General features: G+C 39.1%; 2 protein-coding genes and 1 pseudogene across 3 annotated transcripts in view; 2 read left to right on the top strand and 1 right to left on the bottom strand.

The window, feature by feature from the left end:
• Positions 1–565: 565 nt before the first annotated feature.
• Positions 566–1,089, top strand: LOC104668731 (annotated as a pseudogene).
• Positions 1,090–1,139: 50 nt separating this feature from the next.
• The window catches only part of EXOG (exo/endonuclease G), a 29,450-nt gene continuing 2,944 nt past the window's right edge, over positions 1,140–27,645 (bottom strand). For both annotated transcript variants that reach the window (XM_010371493.2, XM_030934937.1), the window contains 4 exons: positions 25,431–25,570; positions 23,224–23,300; positions 19,689–19,803; positions 1,140–3,987 (listed from right to left, as the gene is read on the bottom strand). In XM_010371493.2, coding sequence (XP_010369795.1) covers positions 3,544–3,987; positions 19,689–19,803; positions 23,224–23,300; positions 25,431–25,570 — 776 coding nt within the window. In that variant the 3' untranslated portion in view covers positions 1,140–3,543. The remainder of the gene's footprint in view (positions 3,988–19,688; positions 19,804–23,223; positions 23,301–25,430; positions 25,571–27,645) is intronic.
• Positions 12,034–12,410, top strand: LOC104668729 (D-dopachrome decarboxylase-like). Its single transcript, XM_030934941.1, has 2 exons — positions 12,034–12,138; positions 12,174–12,410. Exons 1-2 carry the CDS (start codon positions 12,034–12,036, stop codon positions 12,408–12,410), a joined length of 342 nt encoding a protein of 113 aa, XP_030790801.1.

The raw sequence follows: 27,645 nt of genomic DNA, 5'->3' as shown, positions 1-27,645 counted from the left end.
AGCCTTAATTCAAGACCAAAGAATTTGGAATTTCACAATAAAGATATAACTGAGGGCGGAGAGAAACTTGGGATGTAGGTTTCCAGCAGAAGAGCCTGTCCAGACTGCACTTCCTCCACGGCTGCCTTTCCCTCAGACCAGGGACTATCTGAGGGAAAAGAGAACAGACAGGCAGAATCTCAGACTCAGCCTATGCTGCATCTGAGTCCAGGATGATCAACAGTCACACTGAGGGCTGAAGCAGTATGACAGGAGAAAAATGCTAACCTCTAACCAATTATTTACATTTCAAGTTTGTTTGGGGGAACTCTTAATGAAAGCGTTGAGACAATTCAAACACCATTGTTACACACTAACAAACTTTTCCAAAGGCTGCCAGATTCGTGAATCACATAAATAAATAAATATAAATAAAAATGAGGACTGGCAGACTGCAACTTTGTATTACAAGCTCTTACCTCCATTTGTCACCATGACCAGGCAACATCTTTCAAAATAAATAAAAACCTAAGAAACTGTATTGATCTGTCCTTTTGCAGGTGGCGGCGAGGGTGGAGAGGATGCCATGAAGGCCTCGGGCACACTATGAGAGTACAAGGTGGTGGGTCGCTGCCTGCCCACCCCTAAATGCCACACACCAACCCTCTACCACATGCAAATCTTTGCATCTAATCATGTCATTGCCAAGTCCTGCTTCTGGTACTTGGTATCTCAGTAAAAGATGAAGTCTTCAGGGTAGATTGTTACTGTGGGCAGGTGTTTGAGAAATGCCCCCTGTGGGTGAAGAACTTCGGCATCTGGTTGTGCTATGACACCCTGAGCAGCACCCACAACATGTGCCGGGAATACAGGGACCTGACCACTGCAGGTGCTGTCACCCATTGCTACCGAGACATGGGCCCCCGGCACCGTGCCCAGGCCCACTCCATCCAGATCATGAAGGTGGAGGAGACTGCAGCCAGCAAGTGCCACCGGCCAGCTGTCAAGCAGTTCCATGACTCCAAGATCAAGTTCCTGCTGCCCCACTGGGTTCTACACTATCAGCACAAGCCATGCTTCGCCATCAAGAGACCCAACACCTTCTTCTAGGTGCAAGGCCTTCGCTTGGGTGTGCCCCAAATAAACTCAGGAACGCCCCGGGGGAAAAAAAACTTTATTGATCTAAAACTAGAGATTCTACCATCTAGGTGAAGAGGCAGGAGCAAGAAGAGCATGAGAAGTAACTCCAAGGCTGCTGGCAATGCAGGTCGGCAGAACAGAGCATAGCAACAGGGGAAGGGAGTTGGGGGCCCGCCTCTAGAGATGGGCAGTAGGTACCTAGGACTTATCCCACAGAGCTGCCCACTTATACTCCTGGAGAAACACCCAGGCCACACCATCACCTCTCCATGGAGGAGAAAAAATAACAGATTGTTTGGTCACAGTGACATTTTGGCTCTACATCCCCGAGAAGAGGAGAACTGGCACAAGCTAATGGGGAACAGTGTGATAAAACAGAATGGTACTAATCAGGCTACTGTGTTCTGACCCCTCAACTTTTCTTTTTTACCCAAATAAAAGAGCAGAACAAGGTCAATCATTATTATCTTATCTTTATCTTAAAGCCTTGGCACTTCTCTTAGAACAAACACACCACAATAATCTTTCTTACAATACCACTCGGAAAAGACAGCAGTGGTATGCATGACAGATTCAGACAAGCTTTTATGCCCCAAGACATTTTACTGACAATGCTCAGGACAGTCCATGAAAGAACTCCAGATAAACCCAAATCAAGAGAACTGGCTCCGAAAACCAGCCACAATTTCCCTCAGGAATGCTAAATGCCTTTGGACCTTTGGCCCACTATGCTAGACAAGCAGGCACAGAGGAAGCAAATAATAAGCTGGTGATTTTGTGGACAGATCTTTTTCTTTTTTTTCTTTTTCTTTTTTTTTTTTTTTTTTTGAGACAGGGTCTCCCTCTGCAGCCCAGGCTGGAGTCCAGTAGCATGACCATGTCCCATCGCAGCCTCGACCTGCCAGGCTCAAGCAATCCTCCTATCTCAGTCTCCCAGGTAGCTGGGACTACAAGTGTGCACCATGCCCAGCTAATTTTTGTAGTTTTTTGAAAAGACAGGGTTTCATTATATTGCTCAGGCTAGTCTCAAACTCCTGGGCTCAAGCAATCCACCCACTTTGATTTCCCAAAGTGCTGAGATTACGGGCCTGAGCCACCATGCCTGGCCATAGACCCTTCTTAGGTTTCTTAATCTTAAGAACAAAAAGCTCACCTGGAAAGCAAGAACACATCAACTTGGCAGTATCTGGTCACTAAAAGAACTGCATCTCTGGAAGCAAGCATGGGCTCTAATAAACCCCACAAAATATTGCCCTCTAATTCCCAAATACTCCTGACTGTCTCTTTCCAAAGAGCTAAGGAGGGTTCAGTTCAAAGAACATTAAAGTCCCTTTGGCTTGCATAGCAGATGAGAAACCAGACTCTTCTTACCAAGCATGCCTTGGGCCCACAAATACTCATGGAAATAGGTGTATATTTCTGAGTAAAAAGCCACCATCCATGTCAGAAAAAATCTGAATCTACCTCAGCTGTCTTTCTTCTCTTAGATCTGTCTGCCTCATACTTCGTGGATGACTACTTTGGAAAAGTGAAACTCGGGTAAGACACTAAGCTCTCTAAGCGTCAATTTTCTCTCAGGTAAAATGGGGATAGTGGTATTTACCTCAAAGGGTCATTGTGAGACAACACATGTAAAGCACTGAGCCTAGTAGATAGAACAAATCTAGTCAGCAGAAACTAGTTGCTGAGTACTTCTATGCAGACAGAAGTAGAAAAAAGAGCAGATTCATAAGAGGAGAAAGAAGAAACAAATATACAGTGCCATGTGGACAGGAACTACATAGATGATTTCTAAAAGCCACCTCCAAGACCAATTCAGGTCCTAGGGGGAAAAATGTACAACACTGAGTTCTGAGAAGGCTGGGCAGATACATCAAAGACAATGCATGGTTTGGAGGTATGAAACTGAACAAATGCTTTCCCAATACTCTATATCCAGCGGGATACCAATGCAGTGTCATCTGTGGGCAATGTTCCTGTTAACTTGACACAAGATCAGCCCTCCATCTGCAGGTGTCAAAGCTCCCTTAATAATTAGTTCCTGAGTCAAATATAATACTGACAAAAACATTGTAGATCTTTCATCTTTTGGGAGAATTTTTAGTCGTAAATTTATGATTCCATTTGTTTCTTTAAAGCAAAGCCACTAGTAGCTGAGGGTGATGGTGTGTGCCTATAGTCTCAGCTGCTCAGGAGGCAGAGGCAGGAGGATTGCTTAAGCCCAGAAGTTCGAGTCTATAGTGAGCTATGATTCCACCACTGCACTCCAGCCTGGACGACACAGCGAGACATCTCTTAAAGAGAAAAATTTTTTAAAAAGCAAAAAGCAAAGCCACTAAACTATGTTAGCCTAAAGAGGGCATGCCTGCTTCATTACAGACGCTATGACACATCTTGAGATAAAAACAAGGATGGCTTTCTTGTCTAGGTTCCTGACTGCTCCTTAGCTTTGAGTTCTTCTAGTTTCTTCTCATAGCAACTCATGAAGTAATCATCTGGTTCAATCTCTGCATTCTTCAAGTTTTCCATGATCTTTTCCAGTCTAAGCACTGATCGAGCTCCTTCAATCTTTCTTGTACTCAAGTACAAGGTGAACTCCTGGAAATCCAGAAGCTTACAGGTGTCCACAGAGCAGATATTCCGGATATCTCTAGTTCTATCCAAATGAGGAAAAAACACCAGTCCTGACAACTTCTCTAGGTCCTGGAGGCTCACTTGGAATTCAGTTAACTGGGGCTGGAAGCCGATGGCTTCATTAGGTACCACAAAGGCCCCTAGTGCCAGTGGTTCGGTAGATACTGAGCTTCTGCGGGCCAGGATTACCTTATAAAGGTGTGAGGGGACTGCCACGTTGTCCTCACCAATCACCTAAAAACAAAGCAGCCATATTAGCGATGCCAATTTGTGCTAACAGTTCGCAAATTTTTTCTGAAAAACTTATTTAACGCATTGCTGAAATGTACTTATAAGCCATCCCACTCTGTTCTAATGAATTTACATTCAAATGCCAAAAATAATAAACTGATACAGAGATTCACATAGAAGATAAGTATCTAACAGGTCAATTCTGGTCACATTCTTTAAAATAATATAACCCCAGGTGAGGCACGGTGGCTCATACCTGTAATCCCAGCACTTTGGGAGGCCAAGGCGGGCGGATCACTTGAGGTCAGGAGTTCAAGACCAGCCTGGCCAACATGGTGAAAGCCCATCTCTACTAAAAAGAAACACAAAAATTAGCTGGGCGTGGTGGCAGACACCTGTAATCCCAGCTACTTGGGAGGCTGAAGCAGGAGAATTGCTTGAACCAAGGAGGGGGAGGTTGGAGTGAGCCGAGATTGCACCATTGCACTCCAGCCTGGCTGACGGAGCAAGACTCCATCTCGAAAAATAAAATAATGCCAACCCAAAGATCAGGGGTCACAGTCTCCATTCTGTTTGTAGGACAAAGGACAAAGGAATGCCATGAGTGAGTCCTGGTTTTTTAACAGACAAGAAAAGCTGTCATTTTCTCTTCATCTCATAATCAGAACTTCTGGTGCTCCAAACATTCAAAGGTCAAAACTGCTAGCTTGGGTACTCCCAGCTCTAGAAATAAAAACATAGCCTTAGTTTATGAAATTCACTAGGGAATTAAACAGCCCTCAGAGAAGCAGCCAGGTGTCAAGTCAACATTACCATCACCAGGATCACTTCAATTAGGGCTAATTTTCAAAATTAAATTACATAAATGTAAATGCTATTTGCTCTGAGTTTTGCACATCCTTGGGCTTGTGATCAAAGAACTTCTAAATACGTTGTCATATCAAACACTTTGGAAAGGTATCCACACAGTGAAGAAGCCAGAGCCAGGGTCAGGCCTAGATAAGATAAATTAGTTGTGTGGTTTGGCTGAAATTAATGAAATAACATTATTACTAAACCTTTTCAAATTTCCTTCCAATTGGCATCTCGGCTGGGTGCGGTGGCTCACATCTGTAATCCCAGCACTTTGGGAGGCCAAGGCAGGCAGATCCCCTGAGGTCGGGAGTTTGAGACCAGCCTGACCAACACGGAGACACCCCATCTCTACTAAAAATCCAAAATTAGCTGGGCATGGTGGCGCATACCTGTAATCCCAGCTACTCGGGAGGCTGAGGCAAGAGAATTGCTTGAACCCAGGAGGTGGAGGTTGCAGTGAGCTGCGATTCTAACACTGCACTTCAGCCTGGGCAACAAGAGTGAAACTCCATCTCAAAACAAAACAAAACAAAACAAAAAGCCTTTTTTGAAAAAGAAAATACTCAACATCTATTTACTTAATGGTCCCCAATAACTGACATAAACCAACTAAAATATGCTCATTGGTATTACTGCCCCTCCCGGGCCCTTCCCTGGTAAGAGTCAGTTTTCTTTCCCGATCAGACAGCTCTGCCTGCAGCAAGATTCCTTCTTGGGAGCCCAAATAAGGCAGAGACCTGACAGTTACAAAGGAAGTTTCTTTTCGGCTTTTTTCAAGCTCCTGCCTACATAGCACACAGACTGGGGACTCCATGACCATCTGCTGTCTGTCACACATGAAGGTCCCACTGCCAAGACCAACTGCAGAGCTTCAGGGAAGACCCATGCACGGGAATGATTTCCATAACCAACTGTCTTCAAAGTTACTGAAAGTGGTTGGTCAGGGTGTGGTGTAAAGTCTATGAAACTATACAAACTACATACATAAAATCCCCATTTCACCCCAAAAATTCATTTATGCACCTGGGAAGATAAACATACTCTTCAAAGCAAAAAATATACTGAGGGAGAACCCTATGGAAGTCCACAGTTAACTCACAAATCACCAAAAGATGTGAATTCAACAATGCAACTCAGAGGTCCTGTGCCTGGCACTGCTGGAAATACAGAAAAGAATATGCTTTCAAGTAGATGCAGCTGGTGCCTCCACTCAAGAAATTTACCACCTAGAGTGGGAACCAAGACCTACAGCTTTCACTACAGGTAGAATGTGGTTAGGTGCCAATACAAAGCCCAAATAACAGCACTAAGGGGATTCAGGGGAAGCTGGGGACCAGAATTCAGGGCATAGATGCAGCTGAGCCATAGTTTGCAAAAAGGGAGAAGGTAAAAGGGGCTTCAAGTATTCCAGGTGCTAGCTAGGAATCCAACAGTTAAACAAAGTCTTGGTGCCACCTCATGGACATTCCCCATCACTGCAGTACAGTTCAAGAACATTCACTTGATTTTCTCTCCTCATGGACTCCTTGTCTACAAACGGCAATTTTCAAATATAATTAACATGCCCATTGCTGCCACGCAGAGCTTCTAATCAGGCTTGCGAAATTCCAGCCAAAAGTAAAGACGTTGGACATTTTAAGTTCTACAGCTTTACTTTATGCAAATGTACCATTTCTAAAGATGTTTAAAAACTCTTAGGATTGCTAGAGGACCTCGATTCTACTTTTGAGAAACCTCATGGAAACAGAAATTCCTATTAGGAACCACAGGTGTGATCCTTCTACCCATGACTTTCTCACAATATTTCAAGGGGGTAAAATACTATCCCTAGAACTAAGGAGAAAAATAAAAACTTAGCCACTCACTGATCTCTTTTCTGATTCAGTCTGCTTTGTTCTTAGGAAGCAAACATCTTTAATCTGTCTAACATAGGGACAGGTCCTAGTAGGATATTCAGAAAAACCCACTGTTTCTTCCTTGAATTTAAGACAATTTTTTTAAACAATCAATCTTGAAATATTTTAGAGCTGTCTTCTTTAAAGACAACTCAACCTACATAATAAATTTTTTCTACTTTTGGAAAAATTGGAGATTTCCAAAAATGTTTCTGAACACTACTAGAGCTTCAGTGGACAGGAAGCCCAGAGACCTGGTCAAACCTGGCTTTGCCACTAAGCTGCAAGTCACGTCCACCCATTTCTTTTTTCTTCATTTATAAAATACATAGCAGCCATCCCCATGGGTGGATTGTTATTTATATTTTATAAATGCCTCTCTCATAGAATTGTTATGAAGATACAATGACATGTTAGTTTAAAAAATTTCAAAATCTACAAGATCTTATAAAAAGCTATTTTTGTAGTGGACATAATTCAAAAGATACAACAGCATTTCATACAAAAGATGGTTTTACAGAGGGATGGGCAGGGGGAACGTATAATCAAGCAAGATTAGACCAGTTACAGGTCAGCAATGGGGTTTCAGGAGGAGAAAGCAACTTGGGCACAAATGATGTCCGTAACAAAGGACTCAAAGGCTTAACATAAACCAAGTCTAGTTAATCAGTGAGTCAGCAAACAACCCTTTTCATGTAAGATTTAGGTATAAAAATATCTTGCAAAGGAAACCCTTGCTGCTGTTAAATTCCCAGGAAGCACTGAACTCTACTCAAGACTGTAGCAAAAACTGGAAGTCAACTGGGAGTTAACTAGAAAATACAATACATAAGCTGGCACTCATTTGCAACCTGAAGCTAGTTTTCTTATATGCTGACCTGAGCTTGTTTCCTTCCATCCAAGAGACAGAAATGACAATTTGCCACCACCACCCAGGCCCAGAAGAGACCCAAAACAAACAATACTACATTAAGCCTACCATTTGTAAGGTCATACCTACTGTAACTTTGCCTCCAATAAACTATTAAGCAGCATCAAGAGGAAAAAATATGTACCTGCTAGAATCAGATAGATATATTTGGTTACAGTCCCCTAGTAAGACAAAAAAAGAAACTCCAAAAATAAAACTAGAGGGACAGATCAAGAGACCAAGCCCTTAAAAAGTCATGCCGATCAAGTGAAAGAAAGAAACCATGGGAGTTTAATAAACAACAAATCCGAACCTGAGGGGGAGAAGGAACATGAAAAGTGAGGGAGTCACAAAGTGTGGTAAAGTCAACAAGAATGTGGTCGCCCCCTGTGTCAACTATAAAGCCTCAGCAGATTCTTGTGGCAGCACAAACCCTGGAAGATAGTACTTCTCACACTGGGGTATCTGTTCCAGGCCAAAGGGTAGGAGCCTACTAAGAGTAAAACAAGCACCCTCTTTCTAGGCTGTCAATGGTACTTGAAGATTTAGGGTGAGGGTAGAGAGACAATCAGTAAAATAATTTAACTTTCATTAAAACAAATAGATATGGAAATGAACAAAAGCTTTCCCTAAATATAAACCAAGAGACTTAAAAAAATTATTACTCCCATATCACTTCAAGTGATGTCTCAAGACTCCTGAGGGCATTTTCAATTTCCTCCCCTTTAGGGTTAGTATAGTGAAAGTTTGCAAATCGCTGTTATAAAAGAACACAGATTGTTAAAGATTTCTAACATTACCACCATCACTGAGTTCTAAAATCTGAAGCTCACTTTCTTGTCAGACCATTTATAATGTCCAAAACAGAATCTTCAGGTATGTTTCACTTGTCTGGAATCAACCTCTTCTTGAAACAGGAACATCAGAGAAAGCACAGGGATGACCTCAGCTACAATAAAGGCGGTGATTCTGATTAGAACTGTCAGAAGACTCACTTCTGATAAAATCACTGCTACGAATCTTCCCTTAGGCTCATATTCACTCAAGTTCTATGATGATGTGATCCTTTCCTACATATTCTAACAGACATTTCTGCCTGGCTATAAGGAATCCTCCTCTTGGCCCATTTTCTGTTATTTTTGCACACTAGCAAGTATCACTTGTAACTCCTCTCTCCATCCACACCATCTTTTATTATCTGCTAACCTTAAGCTTTTGTATATGAACAGCACAGCAATTCATCTACTATAAACTTGAGTGCTTCAAAGAGTAACACTGTGAATGACTGGCAATTGTCAGACAGACCCATGTTTGGATACCCTCTTTGACAATTATAAGCTACATATGCCTCAGACTCGATCCTTAAAGTCTTGATTTCCTTGCCTATAAAAGAAAATGGTCACTACTTTTTTTGTAAGGGTGTAGTGAAGATTGAATGAGATGCATATACAAAGCTATTTACATACTGCCTGGTATACCTAGCTCTCAAGAAATGCCAGTTAATGTGCTTTACTTCCTCCAAAGTAAAAACACATATATGCTTCATTGCCTGGATAGAAAACTAAATAAGCCCTTTTATTGGGTACAACCTCCTAAAATAAGGTTCAGAGTATAGTTGTAAGCAAGCAGTAAATATTAAATGGCTAGATCTGAGAAAACAAAACACTTTCCAAGCATTCTGAATTGCTGTACGTAATTGCAAGACCCTGCCTTGGAAGCGGGAATTCATGATTCAAATTATTCATTGCTTGAGAGAAACAGACCAGTCTCTAGCACTGGGCAATGCTGTGTCCCCTTTCCCAGAAGAATAAAAGAACATCATTTTATCCATATTTGTTTTATAATTAATTGCCCGCTTTTCAAAGGCCCTGCTTGCTAGAAAATTATCTTGAAATTCTTGCCTGAACTTTTTAACTGGTCATTTGAAGTTTCTGCCACCAGGCCCCAAACTTTCCTTTTATTTTTGTCTCCTTCCTACATGAATGCTCTAACTTAACTGTTTTCTCAGCACATATCCTATCTTTTCTCATCTCTTCACCTTGCCTAGGAAGACCTCACACGTCTGTATTTCTTAACCAAATTCTCCCAAGTTTATAAATACAAGTGTATGCATATATATAAAAATTTTGGCCCCACTAAATTCTTAAATCGGCAAGAATTTCAAGACAATTTTTCCGATTTATTTTACTAACAAACTATATTTTGCTTTCATCTTATAGATACTCCAAAGATTTTTAGGTTTAAAATTCTACCTGAAATAAAGTTTGATTTGAAATATAATGCCAAATCTAACAAAAGCAGTATTATTATGGAGATATTTGTTAGTGAAAAACGAAAATATATAAAAGTAGACGTCAGTTTGATATGCTTCTGAGAAAACTGAAAAACCATATGCTTCTCCAGAAATATGGATTCCTGGAGTCAATATTCAACTTTACATATACATACACAACACACAAACACAGTGAATTGCTTTCCTAATGAACAGTGTCTGTCAATCCCTGTTTTGAAGTACAAGAACACAGAAAGTAGAGGAGAAAGGCCTTCTCAACAGTGAGCCACTAAAGGCAATAGAATTCATGTACTATGAGCTTTGGGGCTCTCTCCATCTACCACAAAAGATTAAAAACAAATGTGGTGAATATACCTGACAAACCGAACAGCAGAGCGAGCACTCAAGAATCAATCTGAATTGCTGTCCGGATCTTAGTTTCTAAACATCAGTCCCCACCAAAAGGATCCAGTGCTCCTTGGAGAAATGGCCGATGGCCAAGATGAACATGGAACATACATAGCCTTATGCCAGAAAGTAGGAAATGCTAAAAAATGATGAGGATGCATCAAAAGGACACAGGAGACACTTGAAGGAGCTCCCACTAGCTAAATCTGGGGCAATTTGAGCATCAAAATGAACAATCACAGTAAACATTAAAACTCAATAAAAATAAATCTGTGAGTCTATACTGATAACAAGGAGAAGCTCTAACAGTGGAATGTCAACTAATAAATGAAGGAGTAAGAATTAGAAAGTCAACATTTAGCTACTATCATAGTAATAACTAATTCAGGCAAGAAATATCAATGGATACTAAAACTATTGAGTGAAAGTTTGAAGAGGAAAAAGATGCTTACATCACCTCAAAGTATTTCCACAGATTACTTATAAATTCCAAAGGGGGAAATGGTGAAGAAACCTGGTAGACACCACCTTAACCAAGTAAAGTTAAAATCATCAACAACCAGAGAAACTGATATTATGCACCTCCTGATGTGATATACTGAGAAGGACACAAGATCACTGCTGCTACATTCTGCTAAAAACAAAACGAATCATGAGCAAACAACAGACAAACCCAAAGGAGGGACACACTGTAAAACAACTGGCCCATACTCTTCAAAAATATCAAAGTCATTCAAGACAAAATGCTGAGTCAGAAGCTAGTTCAGATTAAAGGAGACTACAGAGACATGATCACTAAATGCAACGCTCAATCCTGGTTGGATACCAAATCAGAAAAAAAAAAAAAAGTATAAAGGATATTATTAGGTAATTTGTAAAATTTGAATATGGACTAAATATTAGATAATATTTCTATATGTTCTTTCATGAATTTGATAATTATTCTGTGGTTACATGACAGAACGCTTAGGAGGAAAGGAACAAGATATTTGCAACTAACTCAAATGGTTCAGAAAATAAAAATAGGTGTATGCCTATGTATGGAAGCAAAATGTTAACAACTAGTAAATCTAGGTGAAAGATACAGGGGAGTTCTTTTTATTGTTCTTACAACCTTTCTATAAATTTGAAATTATTTCCAAATAAAACATTAAGAAATATTAACCTGCTAAAAGCAAAGATTAAAAAAAAATCAACCTGCTTTGCAAAAAACTAATAAACAGAGATTAAAGTAGTGTTTCCAGTTAAAAAAGGCAATCTGAACATGGGTTTTTGGTCCTCTCCTCTGCAAATTAAAAGGAAAATACATATATATATACACACACACACACACACATATATGGATATCCGTATACACATTCCATATAAATATATGGAATGGAAGTAAAAAGGTATAAAAGTTCTGACAAATGACGGAGTGGTGCATTAGTGGACTAAGAACTACCGTGAAGTTATGGAAGATGAAAGATGGATGTGATAACACTGTTAAGATAAAACAAACAGGAAAAAGCCAAAGCTCACATTAATATTTTTGCCACCCCTTAAGTAGTACTCCAGCAAATAAAGGGTATCAAAATCAAAGTGTGTGACTGAAAAAAATTCATCTGCCGAATTATCATGCAACTCACAAAAGTAGCAGGCCTTTGTTTTGCCTTCACGTGAGGATAGAAAATACTCTCTAAAAGAATGGGTCTCTCTCTCTGCAGTTCATGCCCTTCCTAGAGCTAGACACGAACTTGCCTGCCAACCAAGTGCCTGCAGGGCTGCAGAAATGGCTCTGTGCCATGGCCTCCATCCTGGGCAAACCCAAGGATGGGAGCATGGGCCAGGGAGCACAGGAGGAGGGCAGCATGTGAACATGATGGGTGTGGCGGGCCTGACCATGGTGCTGAGTAGGTCCACTGAGCCCTGGGCACAGCTGTTCATCTCCTCCACCAGCGTGATGGACACCACTGAGGAGAACTGCAGCCACAGCACCCACTTCTTCGAGTTCCTCACCGAGGAGCTGGCCCTGGGCCAGGACCAGATAATTTTCCACTTTCCCCACTGGAGCCCTGGCAGACTGGCAAGAAAGGGATGGTCATAACTTTTTAATGACTGGCCTCCAGGGATCCAGGGCATCTGTGAGCTGGCTGCCCCTTCCAGAGAATCCTCCTGGCAGAGCGCCTGGTGTTACCAGCTTTAGGTAATTCCCCATGAGACATTCCTGTGACCTCATAATCCTCTTCTTCTCCATCCTCAAGTCAAATAAAGGGATCATCCTCATTAAAATAAAATAAAAATAAAAGAATGGTGGTATACATAAAACTACCCTAGAGAACTTGTCATACATAAAGATTCCTGAACCCATCTTCAGAGTTTTAGGACATTTTCGGACAAGCAAGGACTCAGAAAGGTTATCATCCATTGACTCTTCCAGAAAAAATTTGAGGATATACTCCACCAAAGCAAAAAAAGTTATCTATAAAAAAGGGTAGCCAGGTGCAGTGACTCATGCCTGTAATCCCAGCACTTTGGGAGGCTAAGGCGGGCAGATCACTTGCAGTGAGGAGTTCAAGACGAGCCTGGTCAACATGGTGAAACCCCGTCTCTACTAAAAATACAAAACATTAGCCAAACATGGTGGCAGGTGCCTGTAATCCCAGTTATTCAGGAGGCTGAGGCAGGAGAATTGCTTAAACCTGGGAGCTGGAGGCTGCAGTGAGCCAAGATCGCACCACTGCACTCCAGCCTGGGTGACAGAGTAAAACTCTGTCTCAAAAAAAAAAAAAAAGAAAAAGAAAAAAAGAAAAAGTGGGGGGTTGGGGGGAGGGTGGAAAAGAGGGAAAAGATATATTAAAATAATATCTTAAAATATTAAGATAATATTTAAGGGGAAAGAGGAATTTAAGGACCCAAGCTAGGAGTATAATAAGAAACAGAAGGACAGATATATAGATAACTTAAAACTAAAAAAGTTTACTGGGATTGCAAATGGTCAGTTCTCAACTGATCATTCCCTCCTTGAAATGCTTTCTTTACTTGGCTTCTGGAACATCACTCTCCCCTAGTTTTTCTCCTACCTTAAAGGCTGCTCCTCTGACTCTTTTGCTGGATCTTCCTCTTCTTGACCTCTAAGTGTCCGAGTGCTCCAGGGTTCAGAATTCAATCGATTGTTCTCTCCTATCTATACTCACTTATATAATCTCATCATAGCTTTCAACATCATTGGTGGGCTGATCACTTCCAAGCACATCCTAAATCAGACCACTTCTCACCATTTCTAACATCACCATCCTACTCAAGTTATTATTTCTCATGTAGACAATTCCATTAGTCTCTTAACTGGCCTTCCAGTTTCCACACTTTCTTCTGTTCTTCACAAGAAGCCAGTGTGTGCTTTAAAAATGTAAACCAGATTATGCTACTAACCTGATCAAAACACTGTAAGTGTCCCATCTCACTTAATACAATCCACATTTCTTGCCATCGCCTCCCTCTATAATTTACTTTCTTCTCCTCCTCGTGCTTACGCTGCTCTAGTCACACTGAGCAGAGCACTTGAATGTGCCAACCTCAGTTTCATCTGTGCATCTGCACTTTCTCTAGCTGAAAAACTTCATATGGCTTGCTCCCTCACTTCACTTAGGCTTCTGTCCTATCTCACTTCCCCTTGTCTTTCTTTCCCACCCTAATACAATCCTTTACCGTGCTTTATTTTTCTACGTGGCATTTTACTTACTATGTAACTCCTCCATTATAATGCATGCTCCATGAGGGTATGCTTTTCTGCCTTGTTTACTGCTGTATCAGAAGCACTCAGAACAGCACCAGGTACCTAGTAAAAGCTTAGTTAAGTCTCTGTTGAATAAAAGGAAGGAAAGAAGGGAATGAAGGAGAAAGGGATGGAGGGAGGAAACAAGTAATCCAAATTAAAACAGAAAGTCAGAGGGCTCCAAGAATTTATCTTCAAGAAAAAACTAACTTATCTTTTTAAAAAATCATATGATGATATGCTTAAACGACCTAAATTATCTGATTTAGAAAGTAAAAACATATTCCATTTTTAAAAAGAGCAATTATAATACACTGCCACCCTTACGTTCCACTTCTCAGTTTTTCCGATGTTTGTGGTAATACTTCTCTCTCAAGTGGCACAGATTTAATGATGTAGAATTACATCTACTTCCTTATAGGTCCAAACATACTACTTACACACTTATAATAATATAAATGTTGGTTAAATATTTTCCAATAGATCTTGGATTACAAACTCAAAGACCAACAAGGGCTAGACAGGAAATGTAAATGAGTAAAATGAGGCAGGTAAAGACTAAAGTGAATTGAAGATGTGTGTTCAATCTAAGGAGAAGGTTGATACTCTTGTCTAGTAAACTGGTTGCCTATCGGAGTATATGCCAATTGTTATGGAGTCATCTGATTTAAGAGAAGCTAAAATCTGGATTTATGTGAAATCTCCCAATTATTAAACATTATCAACTAATTAAAAAATAACATATAGTCAGGTTGGTGCCTCACACCTTTAGTTCCAGCCCTTTGAGGGGTGGAGGTGGGAGGATTACTTGAGGCCAGGAGTTTAAGGCCAGCTGGGGCAACACAGTAAGACCCCCATCTCTACAAAACAAAAACTTAAAAATTAGCTGGGCATGGTGGTGCATGCCTGTAGTCGTAGCTACTTGGTAGGCTGAGGTGGGAGGATCTCTTAAGCCCAGAAGATAAAGGTTATAGTGAGCTACAATCGTGTCACTGCACTCCAGCCTAGGAGACAGAGCAAGACCCTATCTCTACGAAAAACTTAAAAAAAAAAAAAAAAAATATATATATATATATACATATACACACACACCACATGAGCCAAATAAAATGCCTTTATGGGCTGGACTTGCCATAAGAGGCCTCAGTTTACAAACCCTGCTATAGGCAAAACTCAGACTACATTATCATTAGCAAACATAAATGTAAATGCTACAAACCTTGACCAGTATAAATGATAGATCAAGATTAAAGGTTTAAGTATATTATGTAAAGTATATGATGCAAAGTTTACCAACAGAAGAACTACGTATATATGACTAGCAGAGTATGGTGCAGTGCAAGAAGTAAACTTAAAAAATTTCATAATTTTACAGAGATAAATTGTTAATAAGTGACAAGTCACAAGTTAAAAATATATTTTAGTGCTCATTATTCTGAGATATAGTAATAAGCACCAGAACAAATAAAAACTGGACAGTGGGATAAGTAGTATAAGTGAGACTTTACCTTTTCATCCTGCTTTGTACTGTTTAAATTTCATTACAATGTCATATACTTCCACAATCATGTTTAAGATTTAGCACTTTTACCATTATGCACATATAATTGCATAATTTAAAAAATTTTTAAGTTTAAATTCAAGGAAAGACAGTTTGTCAATTATGACTTTAATGCCATGAGCAAAAAAAAAGCATCAAGACTAAACCATGTTTAATATAAAGTATCTAATTTCACAAGTCCTAACATAACATGAACTCATGAACTCAAAAGCATTATCTCTACTCAGAAGACTACAAAGATTGTACTTTAAAATTAATAAAGAGGCACCTGAGCTTTGGGCTTCTGTGGATAAGAAAGGAGAAATAAAAAAGAATCTTAGAAATCATAGGTTTATAAGTACATGCACCAAAGAATACAAAAAGCACTGGTCTTCATTCTTATGTTAGCCTCCAAGGGAGTAATAGTAGCTAACATTTACTGAACATTTCCTATGTGCTAACTACCAAGCTAACAATGATACTAGCAACTCAGTGAGGTAAACACTACTACTATCCAAATATCACAGATAAAACTGAACTTTACAGAAGGTAGGTCATTTTCCCAGGACCACATGCAAGCAAGTATCAAAGCAAAGATACAAGGCCAGATCTGACATGAAACATATAACTATAACCACCCTGCCTTTCCTACTATTGCAAGGTAAAGGGATAAACTCCAAGTTAAACACCAGAAATTTCTTCTGTGGTCTGCTACCCGTAGGTCTGAATTTCCTTACCAATTCTAGTACTCTGTCCCATGCTTTGATAAGAGGAGACATGTCAAATTAACATCCTTTATAATTTGGTCCAAATTTCACTTTATCTTGCAGATATTATTTGAAAAATTCCTTGATACAGGACTGTGAACATTCCCCAATTTCAGTATAAATGAAGTTTCCTTTTCTCTTCTTCTAATGCTACTCTTTTTTATGGTTCTGAGGATTAGGAAAGTACAACATATACTTTCTCTGTCATGGTTTCTGTACTCCACACAGACTGGTAGCCAATGCAATTGGAAGCAGAGAAACTCATTAGAGGCCTCTGCAATACTGCAGGTGTTCAGAGCTTTGGTATGTCTAAGTAAAAGTTATTTTAAAAAAAGAGAACTAATAAAAGTTATCGGTTCAAAGTAATTAAGAGAGATGACTGCCAGGATGTGAAATACAGGAGAGGAAGAAAGTAATCAAGAATATAAGTTTGGGGCATGCCATTTACAATTCTGTATACCTTCCTCCCACATGACAGGTACTTGAAGATTTGCTGAACTGATGATTTACCGAATTAAAGATTTGCCAGTGTGAGCATGGATAGGTCCTATAAATTAACAGACATATGGAAAACTAACGATATGAGCTAAGAAGCCCAGAATCTGAAAGAGAATACCTAATACCAGCAAGCCTTTAAAATAAAAACAAGAAACAAGACTATTACTCAAAGTATACTCTTCAGGAAGCTGATCTTGACTGACCTCACACGACTGATCATTATGACACTAAACAGGGTGAGGAGAGATGAGAGGTCTCTTTTGAAACTCTTCAAGGCTAGCTTGAACATGCTTGAGTATCATTTCACCGATAAACTATTTTAATATATTTTTTAATATTTCATTTAAATATCTGTATAATATTTAATATATAATTTTAAAATTCTGAATTAATTAAAAGCTTAGGATTTGTAAGAACAGCACAAAGAATTCCTTCCTTTATATCCTTCGCTCAGATTTACCAATTGTTAACATTTTGTTCTATTTGTTTTATCACTCTCTTCTATTTTCCCTAAACTTTTTAAAAGTCACAGACACACCCTTTTACTCCTAAACACTTTAGGATATAACTTCCTAAGAGCAAAGATATTTACTTAATCACAGAACAATTTTAAAAATCAGGAAATTTAATACTGAAAATACACAATTATCTAATTTACAGATCTTGAATGTTGCCAATTCTCCCAATAACATCCTTTTTAGCAACTTTTTTCTGGTCTAGGATCTAATCTAAGATCATACTCTGTATTTTGTTTGCATGACTCTTTAATCCATTAATCTAGAACAGATAGTTTCTCAGCCTTTGTCTTTTAAGACACCAACACTTTTGTAAAGTAGAAGTCAGCTGTTTCACAGAATGTCCCTCAATTGGGTTATGCCTGATATTTTATCCTGCTCAGTGCATCACACTAGGAAGTACAGCGTATCACTAAGTACCATCACTAGCAATACTAAACTTGATCACTTGGGTACGGGGATGTTTCTTCACTGTAAAGTTACTTTTTACTTTGTGATTAATAAATAATTTATGAGGAGATACTTTTAGACTATGTAAATACTGTATTCCTCACAAAACATTCACTCACCAGTTTTAGCTAGTGATGATTCTTGCCTGAATCAATTATGGTGATGTGTGCAAAATGATTTGTATAACTCTTCATTCTTGCAAATTTATTAACTGACATTCTATGGTAAGCAGAAGCTTTTCTTTACACCCTATGTATTTACATATTTATTGAGTATGGATTCTTATTTAATTCAATAGGTTTATAATCCATTTTATTTTGATATTCAATAGCACCAGATACGGTAAATGGGAGCTCCTTCAAGCTGATTCACATGTCCTTCTGACATATCCCCACCCACCATTTGTCTGAGCACTTCCTTGGCTTACTCCTCTTCAGGTATACCACTTTGTAAACTACCAATATGGAAGGCTAGCTAAGAATTTCCCAGCAACATTAGATGTCTGAAGCTCTCACACCACTAATTACACTCTCCTATCTTTAATCTCTCTTCAGTCTTAAAAGTGCTCACATATTTTGCATTATTAAAAAAAAAGAAGCTTCTAGAAGAAAAACTTTTCTTCCCATTTATTCAACTCACTGTAACACTGTAATCTGGTTTTTATTTTATTTTTATTTATTTATTTTTTTTGAGACAGAGTCTTGCTCTGTCGCCCAGGCTGGAGTGCAGCGGCGCAATCTCGGCTCACTGCAACCTCCGCCTCCTGGGCTCAAGCGATTCTTCTGCCTCAGACTCCCAAGTAGCTGGGACTACAGGCATGTGCCACCACACTCAGCTAATTTTTGTATTTTTCACAGAGATAGGGTTTCACCATATTGGTAAGGCTGGTCTTGAACTCCTGACCTCGTGATCTGCCCGCCTCAGCCTCCCAAAGTGCTGGGATTACAGGTGAGCCACTGCACCCGGCCTGCAATCTGGTTGTTATCTGGAACTTCTCCCTCTTCCTCACTCAAACAAGTTATTTATTCACGGTTACTCTTTCCTGTGTTCCTCTATTATTCCTCACTCCAACGGCTTGTATGTCTTAACTCATCTCTTTGCCTCTAATCTCTCCTTTAAATGCTCCCTTTTCCCACCTATCTCTTTACATGCTACTGCCAGAATATTTTTTATAAAACCCAAATATCACATTTGTCCCATGCTTAAAACAAATCTATGACTTCTTAGTGCCTAAAAATTAAAAACCAAGTCTTCATCATAGAATAGAAAGTCGCGTATTATCTCACCCGTCCACCTGTTGTTACAGAACTCTTCATCCCCCTTGAGCCACCCACACTGTTTTGCACCATAAGCTCCAACCTTTATGAATGATATATAAATCCCAAAACCCTGATGTTGACCACAAATGTCCTGTGCTCATCCTGCTCCATCCTCTGGAATCCTCAGGGTCCACTCCTGACTCTTAACTGTCAAGGTATAGCCCAATATCACTTCCTCTTTTAAGCATTCCTGACCCATATGAGTAGAGCCCATCAGTTCTTTCACAAGAACACACTGTGTTTATCTCTATTACAGCGTGTCACACTTTAATGTAATTGTTAACATCTGTCTTCCACTCTAAACTGTGAGTTCCTTGAAGTCAATAGTTGCTTTTATTCATCACTATATTCTCTATGCCTATCACGCCTAATAGGTGTTCAATAAATATTGTTGAATAAGTGAAATTAAAAAGTAGAATGCAAAATTTTTTAAATGATAAAAACAAAAATAAAAAGCAGAATGCAAAGTGAGATTATAATATCATACAGATAACATCAACCTGACTATTAAACATCCTTACCTGGTAACTAACTATTTTTTTTCCATCGCTTCTAGTCTGAGGTAACGTCAAAGGCCCAGATACCACCCAAACATCTTCAAACCTTTCTGTCAGCTCTCGACAGTACATTTCTATTCTGAAAAACAAATCAAAAAAAGTATGATATTCTCACATATATACGTGTAAGATAGCAGCAAATCATATCAATCCCTACGAAAGATACCAAGAAAAACTGCATTTGAGAAATTAACAAGAACATAGCACAAAATATTATAAGCATACAAACAATTATTTTCCCAGTTTGCTTACTGCACAGAAAAACCTTAAAAATCACATACACTAACAAAACTATCTACATTTTTCTTTATGTGCACTCAGAGTACATTCTGGAATTCAAATTTCATGAACTTAAAACTTTTTTTATGCCATAATTCCCAACCAGCTTTCAAGAATTATATATCATTCCAACAAGATGATATACTTTATTTAACCATTCCTCTTGCAGGACAATTGGGCTTATGTTAACATTTCTTAAATAATGCAACACTATCAATTCCTTCAGATAAATTTCAAGGACCAGAAATACTGAATGTATTTATTTTAACTCGTCATCATATGTAAAACTAACATTTTTAATAGGGCTATATCAATTTACTCTATAAGCTCCAAAATACAACAGCAGTTTCACAACAATCTTTATAATGCTGGGATTTATCATTTAAAAACTGTTTTTGTCAATTTACCAGATAAAAATGGCAAGTATGCCGGGCGCGGTGGCTCAAGCCTGTAATCCCAGCACTTTGGGAGGCCGAGACGGGCGGATCACGAGGTCAGAAGATCGAGACCATCCTGGCTAACACGGTGAAACCCTGTCTCTACTAAAAATACAAAAACTAGCTAGGCGAGGTGGCGGGCGCCTGTAGTCCCAGCTACTCGGGAGGCTGAGGCAGGAGAATGGCGTAAACCCGGGAGGCGGAGCTTGCAGTGAGCTGAGATCTGGCCACTGCACTCCAGTCGGGGCCACAGAGCGAGACTCCGCCTCAAAAAAAAAAAAAAAAAAAAAAAAATGGCAAGTATTTTTTTTTTCTTTTTTCTTTTTTCTTTTTTTGAGATGGAGTCTCACTCTGCCACTCAGGCTGGAGTCCAATGGTGCAATCTCAGCTCACTGCAACCTCAGCCTCCCGGGTCCAAGAGATTCTCCTGCCTCAATCTCCCGAGTAGCTGGGATTACAGGCGCCCAAATGGCAAGTAGTTTTAATATGTACTTTCTTACACTGCAGTTGGAAGATTTTTTTTTTTTTTTTTTTTTTTGAGACGGGGTCTCACTCACTCTGTCACTAAGGCTCAGCTCACTGCAACCTCCGTCTCCTGGGTTTAAGTGATTCTCCTGCCTCAGCCTCCTGAGTAGCCGGGATTTTAGGTGTGTGCCACCACACCTGGCTAATTTTTTTTTATTTTTAGTAGACACATGGTTTCGCCACGTTGCCTAGACTGGTCTCTAACTCCTGACCTCAAGCGATCTGCCCACCTCGGCTTCCCAAAGTGCTGGCATTACAGGCATGAGCCACTGCGCCCGGCCCAGTTGGAAGAGATTTCTAAATGAGAGATAACAATGCATTTCCTCATTCCTCAGTTTCTTATCTAAAAAGTAAAATCCAATTATTTTTATAGGCTGGTATAAGTGCAGTGGTTTACAACTAATTGTTCACAACCGGTTACACACTTCCTTGTTCCTTCTCTACTCCCACTGCTTCACTTGACTGACCTTAAAATTTTTTTTTAAATTATTTTTAATAGCATATATATATACCCAATCACAAGGTAAAGTTTTCCTCCCAGAAATTTATCTCTTGGGAAAAGAAAATGTTAAATGCTTCCACAGGTATGCAATCAGCAAATCCAGAATATGGAAAGGAAATTCTAGGACAAACATCCTAGATCTTCAACAGATAATTTGAATGGGGGAAAAAAAAAGGAAAGGGAAACCTACAGATTAATAGGAACTAAAGAGATATATCAACCAAATTTTTGTGTCTATCTTGTTTGAATCCTGATTCAAACCAACCAACAACAACAAGAAATCAAAGACAACCAAGAAAATTTGAACTGACTATAAAATTGGTAACAAAGAATTATTGTTAAATTCTTTAAGGGCATTAATAATACTGTGGTTATATTTTAAAAGAATCCTTATATTCTAAATATATATAACGAAACATTTATGGATAAAATATCTGCAATCTGCTAAAAATAATCTGAGTGTGTCAAAGTGATGGTATGTAGATGAAACAAATGTCGCCATGACTAATAACTGCTGAAGTCTCTCGTTGGTGCAGGGTGCTCTCTTCATTATTTTAAACCACAAAGTACTATATGGGGAAAAACACAATAGCCTGAAAGAACCTCAAACTGTTAGTTTTAGATGCATAAAGAAACCACCTGACAGTGTCAGAAATATGTAGAAGGCCCAGATTATTTTATAGTTAGGTTCTATCAAAAACTGGTTAATAGTGGTCAGGCGTGGTGGCTCATGCCTGTAATCCCAGCACTTTGGAAGGCCAAGGTGGGCAAATCATGAGGTCAGGAGTTCGAGACTAGTGTGGCCAACATAGTGAAACCCCATGTCTACTAAAAATACAAAAATTAGCCGGGTGTGGTGGTGTGTGCCTGTAATCCCAGCTACTCGGGAGACTGAGGCAGGAGAATCGCTTGAACCCGGGAGGCAGAGGTTATAGCGAGCTGAGATCATGCCATTGCATACCAGCCTAGGCAACAAAGTGAGACTTTGCCTCAGGGGGAGTAAAAAAACCAAAAAAAAACTGGTTAATAGTTATATTAAACTATGCTCCAACTTTTTTTCAAGTTCAGGAACTTTTTTTTTTTTTGAGATAGGGTCTTGCTCTGTTGTCTAGGCTGGAGTGCAGAGGCACAATTACCACTCACTATAGCCTCAATCTCCTGGGCTCAAGTGATTGTCCCACCTCAGCCTCCTGAGTAGCTGGGATTACAGGCATGGACCAACACACTTGGTTAATTTTTTAAATTTTTAGTAGAGACAAGGCTTCAGTATGTTCCAGGTCAGTCTCAACTCCTGCTCAAGCAATCCTCCTGCCTCGGCCTCTCAAAATGCTGAGACTATAAACAAGAACCACAGACCCTGGCCTAAAGCTCAGGAGCTCTTGAAATACAAAACTGTTTTTTTTAAAAAGCTAAGAAATATTGGAATACAAGAGAAAATAACAGTGTTCACTGAACATACTCAAAAAAGATGCTGCCTCAATTACTAAGATTATTATTTTGAGTCATTTCGTTTGAAACTTGACTTTTGAATAGTGGCAAACATGATCAAAAAGGCAGGCTATGTTTTGAAGTCTGATCTTCTGTAGAAGATTGTACTCCCAAAATACAGCAGAGAAAACTGGCCCAATGTACTTACCTTCAGAGGCTTAGCTTTTGAAAAACAAAGACAGAAACAGCTAATAGGCACATCAGTACATTCTCCTGTCACTTCATTTATCTTCCACAGAATCATGTTTTTAAAACTCTCATCCCTCACCTGTTCCAATATCCAGAATTATTATCAAAATCCTGAGGCACAATGTTAGAAAGGTAAAAGGTTTCAGCCATGGCTTTCTGTAAAGAAAGAAACATAGTAACTTGCACTGAAATGTTTCCTCTTTAAAATACATTTTATTAAAAAGACACAGAAAAACAGTTTCTTATTTATACATTAGTGCTAGGCAATTATTGACTATTTGTTTCAATAAATGAAAGCCATAATTATTCCAGGACAGAAAGCTCTTATAATAATTATTCAAAATGAGGACTACAAAGTAAGTAGTTAGCTATGCTTATCAATTATAAAATCCAAACCTATAATGTGAATTCTAAGAACTAAATATTTCCAACACAAAGCTTAAGGGCAAATTCTGGTTTTAAGCCTCTGGCAAAGAGTTTCTCAATAGAGACCAATTTTCACAAAAGTTATTTTAGTACAGTACAAACATACTAGTTCAAAAGTGGCAGAGAAAACGTTCTTGTTCTTCTGAATATCTGGCCACTATGTGTTCATTCACTTCACATTTCTGACCCAAATACCCAAGGCTCTGCCTCACTGTAATTTCTTCACTGATCTATACTAACTGTCAATGCTATAAGTACCTTCTCTTCAAGCAGTCGCTCTCAATCTTGGGTGCACACTGGAATAATCTAGGGAGCTTTAAAAATATTGACATTGATGCCTGGGTCTCATCCCTGAGATATTCCAATTTTATAAGTATGAGGTTAAGATCTGGGCATCAGGATTGTGAAAACTTCTCCAGGTGACTATAATGAGTGTCCAAGGTAGAGAATTACTATCTTAATGACATAATCACCAATAGTTCACGTAACAAACGTCAATATCATGAAAGACACTCCTCCACTTTTTGGCAGGAAAAGCATTCTAGATTAAAGAAGACTAAAGAAATATGATAACTAAATGTAATGCGTGATTCATGATTGAATACTAAATCAAAAAAGCTATAAAGGACATAATTAGGACCATGTGGGAAAGCTGACTATACACTGTATTTTAGATAATATTACTGCACAAATATATAAAAATGTATTCGTATACATTTCTTGATATACTTGTATTTACATTATATTCATATATACAAACATCCTTATTCTTAGATGATGCATACTCCTGAGCAATCTATTTAGAAATAAAACATTATGTCTGCAACTTTGTCAATGGTTGCAGAATTTACATATGTATATGTAAATGTATCAGTATGTTTGTTGTACTATTTTTTCACCTTTTCTATGAATTTCTACATATTTTCTGCAAATTAAAAACATTTTTCAAAATAAATTAGCCATGCATGGTGGCACATGACTGTAGTCCTAGTTACTCGGGAAGATGAGGAAAGAGAACCATATAAGCCTAGGAGTTCAAGACTACAGTGAGCTATGATTCCACCACTGTACTCCAGCCTGGGCATTAAAGCGAGACTCTGTCTCTAATTAACTAATTAAAAATAAGTGAGTAGCCGAGCACAGTGGCTCATGCCTGTAATCCCAGCACTTTGGGAGGCCGAGGCGGGTGGATCACCTGAGGTCTGGAGTTTGAGACCAGCCTGGCCAACATGGCGAAACCCCCCGTCTCTACTAAAAATACAAAAATTAGCTGGGTGTGGTGTGGGCCTGTAATCCCAGCTACTTGGGAGGCTGAGGCAGAAGAATCACTTGAACCCGGGAGGCAGAGGTTGCAGTAAGCTGAGATCGTGCCATTGCACTCCAGTCTGGGTGAGAGAGAGAAAGACTCCATCTCAAAAAATAAACAAACAAACAAACAAAAATTAGCTGAGCATGGTGACGCACACCTGTAATCCCAGCTACTCAGGAGGCTGAGGCACAAGAATTGCTTGAACCTGGGAGGCAGAGGTTGCAGTGCACTGAGATCAAGCCACTGTGTTCCGACATGGGCAACAGAGTGAGTGAAACTCCGTCTCAAAAAAAAAAAAAAAAAAAAAGTGAGTAGTTTCAGTTGCCAGTGGCTTTCTAGTTCCCTTCATATAGCACTTAGTTTTCCTCATTCAACCTGTTTAAAAATGTCTCGGCATGTGATTGAAAGAAGAGAAATAAAGTCAGGAAGAAAAGTAAGAGTATGGAAATTCTCAAGTTTTAAGGTTTAGCTCCTAGGTTTTTAATCTCTAATTCCTGTTGTATGTATAACATCAGCCCCATATTCCCATCCCTCCCCCAAAGTATGCCTACACTTGAAAATTTGTTATTTCCTGCTGGAGCCATGTGTCCTCGTGACCACCCACTTCCAACATAATCTTCATTGAAGGCACTGAAGGTTGGAGGGATATTGGGATCAGGCTTAAATTTACAATGCTTTCTGTCTGCATCACCTGAAGAAAAACACACAACATGGGTATGTTATCAGTAGACAAATGTCCCTCAAGATTCTCTAAGCAAGGCAAGCTGGCTGCTACTGCCTGGTATCTCTTCAAGCAATTAGTATTAGGGACTGCATGCATGTCTCAAGTTCCTGGGATAGTTCAGATACTTCATCTGAATTTAGAAAGTACTAGTCCAGGAAAGAATGCTTTTCATACAGTGTAGCTATCTCCTGTAATTTTGACTCTGGCCTTTCCAGTTAAAGAAAAATTCCTCTGAATAGTATTTAAGTTAAAACAATCAACAATCAAAACGCTAAACTATATAAAAAGCTTGGCTACTAAATAAATGCTTGTTTTTCAAAAAAGACACCCATGGATTGTATTTTGTATGATTGTATTTGACAAGTTTATGTGTACTAAAATAATGGATATATATAGACACAAAACAATTTGTTCTAGGCAGGCACAGCCTTGGGTAGAAGAGAGTGTCTCTGATATCTTGCTTACTGCCTCTTGAACCGTGACAAAATAAACATTTAAGTTATGAGCTCCACCCAGAAATTTCTAAAACAGAGTATCTGAGTACCACATAGGAAAGAAGAAATCTCAGATTTTATTTATTTTCTGACACCTCCAGAATGGTTTGTCACAGAGAACATTAGCAAATCCTAACACTACCTACTGCACTATTGTGAGGTGAGACCTTCTTAAATTACAAAAGTTATGACAACAAATGAAACATACTCAGACTGTTATTCAAAGAAGTGTAAAATGGAGAACAGTGAAGTCACTGATTCCAAGGTGATTTCATTCAGCCAAGAGAAATTTAGTATCAGATCCCAAAGTTCACAGTAAAGTATCATATACGTAAACTTTTTAGAATCACTTTATAAAGAATACAGGAAAATTATCATTAGTAAATTTCTAAGTGTCATTACCATTGGAATCACTTCCTTCTACACCTAGTTATTTTTGGCTGGTGCTCACTGTCACACAGAAGCAATCTGTAGGAATTTCCAAAGGCCTAAAAAGATATCTTCCTTGAGAAAAGACGTAAATTTACTGCTGTAAGGTGTCTAGCAACATTACCAGTGGAGAACCATATTAAACCATGCTCAGGGATTAAGGTTCCCTGATCTCCTCTCGATGCACAGATTTGGGCTGTAAGTCTGCATGATAGCCAGTTTTTGACCTTACCTTCTCTGGAACAAACCTTTTATCTTTCTTTTGACCTTTCTCTGTTCAATGCCAAGACAACCTTCCATGTAGTCCCCAAGAGTGGGCACGAAGTTAGTTCTAGTTCACTCTTGCCTGAGGATGTAGCCCTTTGGAGTTCCAGGGTAACACAGGAAGGGTCTCCTACACTGCAGGACCTACAGGACAACCTACCTTGGGTGAGCCTTAGGTCTTTCCTTCAATCCTCCTCACCCCATAATGCTGTGAATTCAAAGGCAAATGTGGTTTCAGTTTGCCAAGACTGCGCTTACCTCTTTGGATTCTGGCTTTCTCCCATGAACACTAGCCTGGCAATTCTCCACTATGCTGCTGGCTCTTCATTTTTCGTAAGTGATTTTTTAAAAGATACGCTTTTAGTTGGGCATAGTGGCACATACCTGTAATCCCAGCTACTCAGGAGGCTGAGAGAGGAGGGTCACTTGAACCCAGAAATTGAAGACTAGCCTAGGCAGCATAGCAAAACCTCATCTCAAAAAAAAAGTAAAAAAATATAAATATGTATATACACTTTTTATATACTAACATTTTTGGTTTTCAGCAGGAAGATGCTATCTGAATAACTCAGTCCATCATTACTGAAAATAGAAGTCCTTTTACATTAAAATCAAGTAAAACACAGGTACATTGCTCCCTAATTTCAAATATTAATTGGCTCTATTTTATTGCCTCAAAAGTATACAGCTCACAAGATTTATTATACAATATAAAATGCCCAGGTTTTCTTATATGCTGGATAAAGTTTTCACTTACATCAGTTTCTCTCTAACAGCAAGTACATTCCAAGCCTCTTGTTATTCTGCTGGTTGCTATGCACTCTAGAATGGCACACACTTACTTTTAATATCACC

Source organism: Rhinopithecus roxellana, chromosome 1 (genome assembly GCF_007565055.1).
Source record: "Rhinopithecus roxellana isolate Shanxi Qingling chromosome 1, ASM756505v1, whole genome shotgun sequence".
In the NCBI taxonomy this organism is placed as follows: Eukaryota; Metazoa; Chordata; class Mammalia; order Primates; family Cercopithecidae; genus Rhinopithecus; species Rhinopithecus roxellana.
The sequence above is the reverse complement of the archived record's forward strand: the minus strand, read 5'-3'. Positions and strand labels throughout refer to the sequence as shown.

Coding starts and splice junctions, on each gene's coding strand:
- LOC104668729 (XM_030934941.1), top strand. CDS start 12,034: ATGCCCTTCCTAGAGCTAGACACGAACTTGCCTGCCAACCAAGTGCCT. Junction 12,139..12,173: donor TCCTGGGCAAACCCAAGGAT/GGGAGCATGGGC, acceptor GGAGGAGGGCAG/CATGTGAACATGATGGGTGT.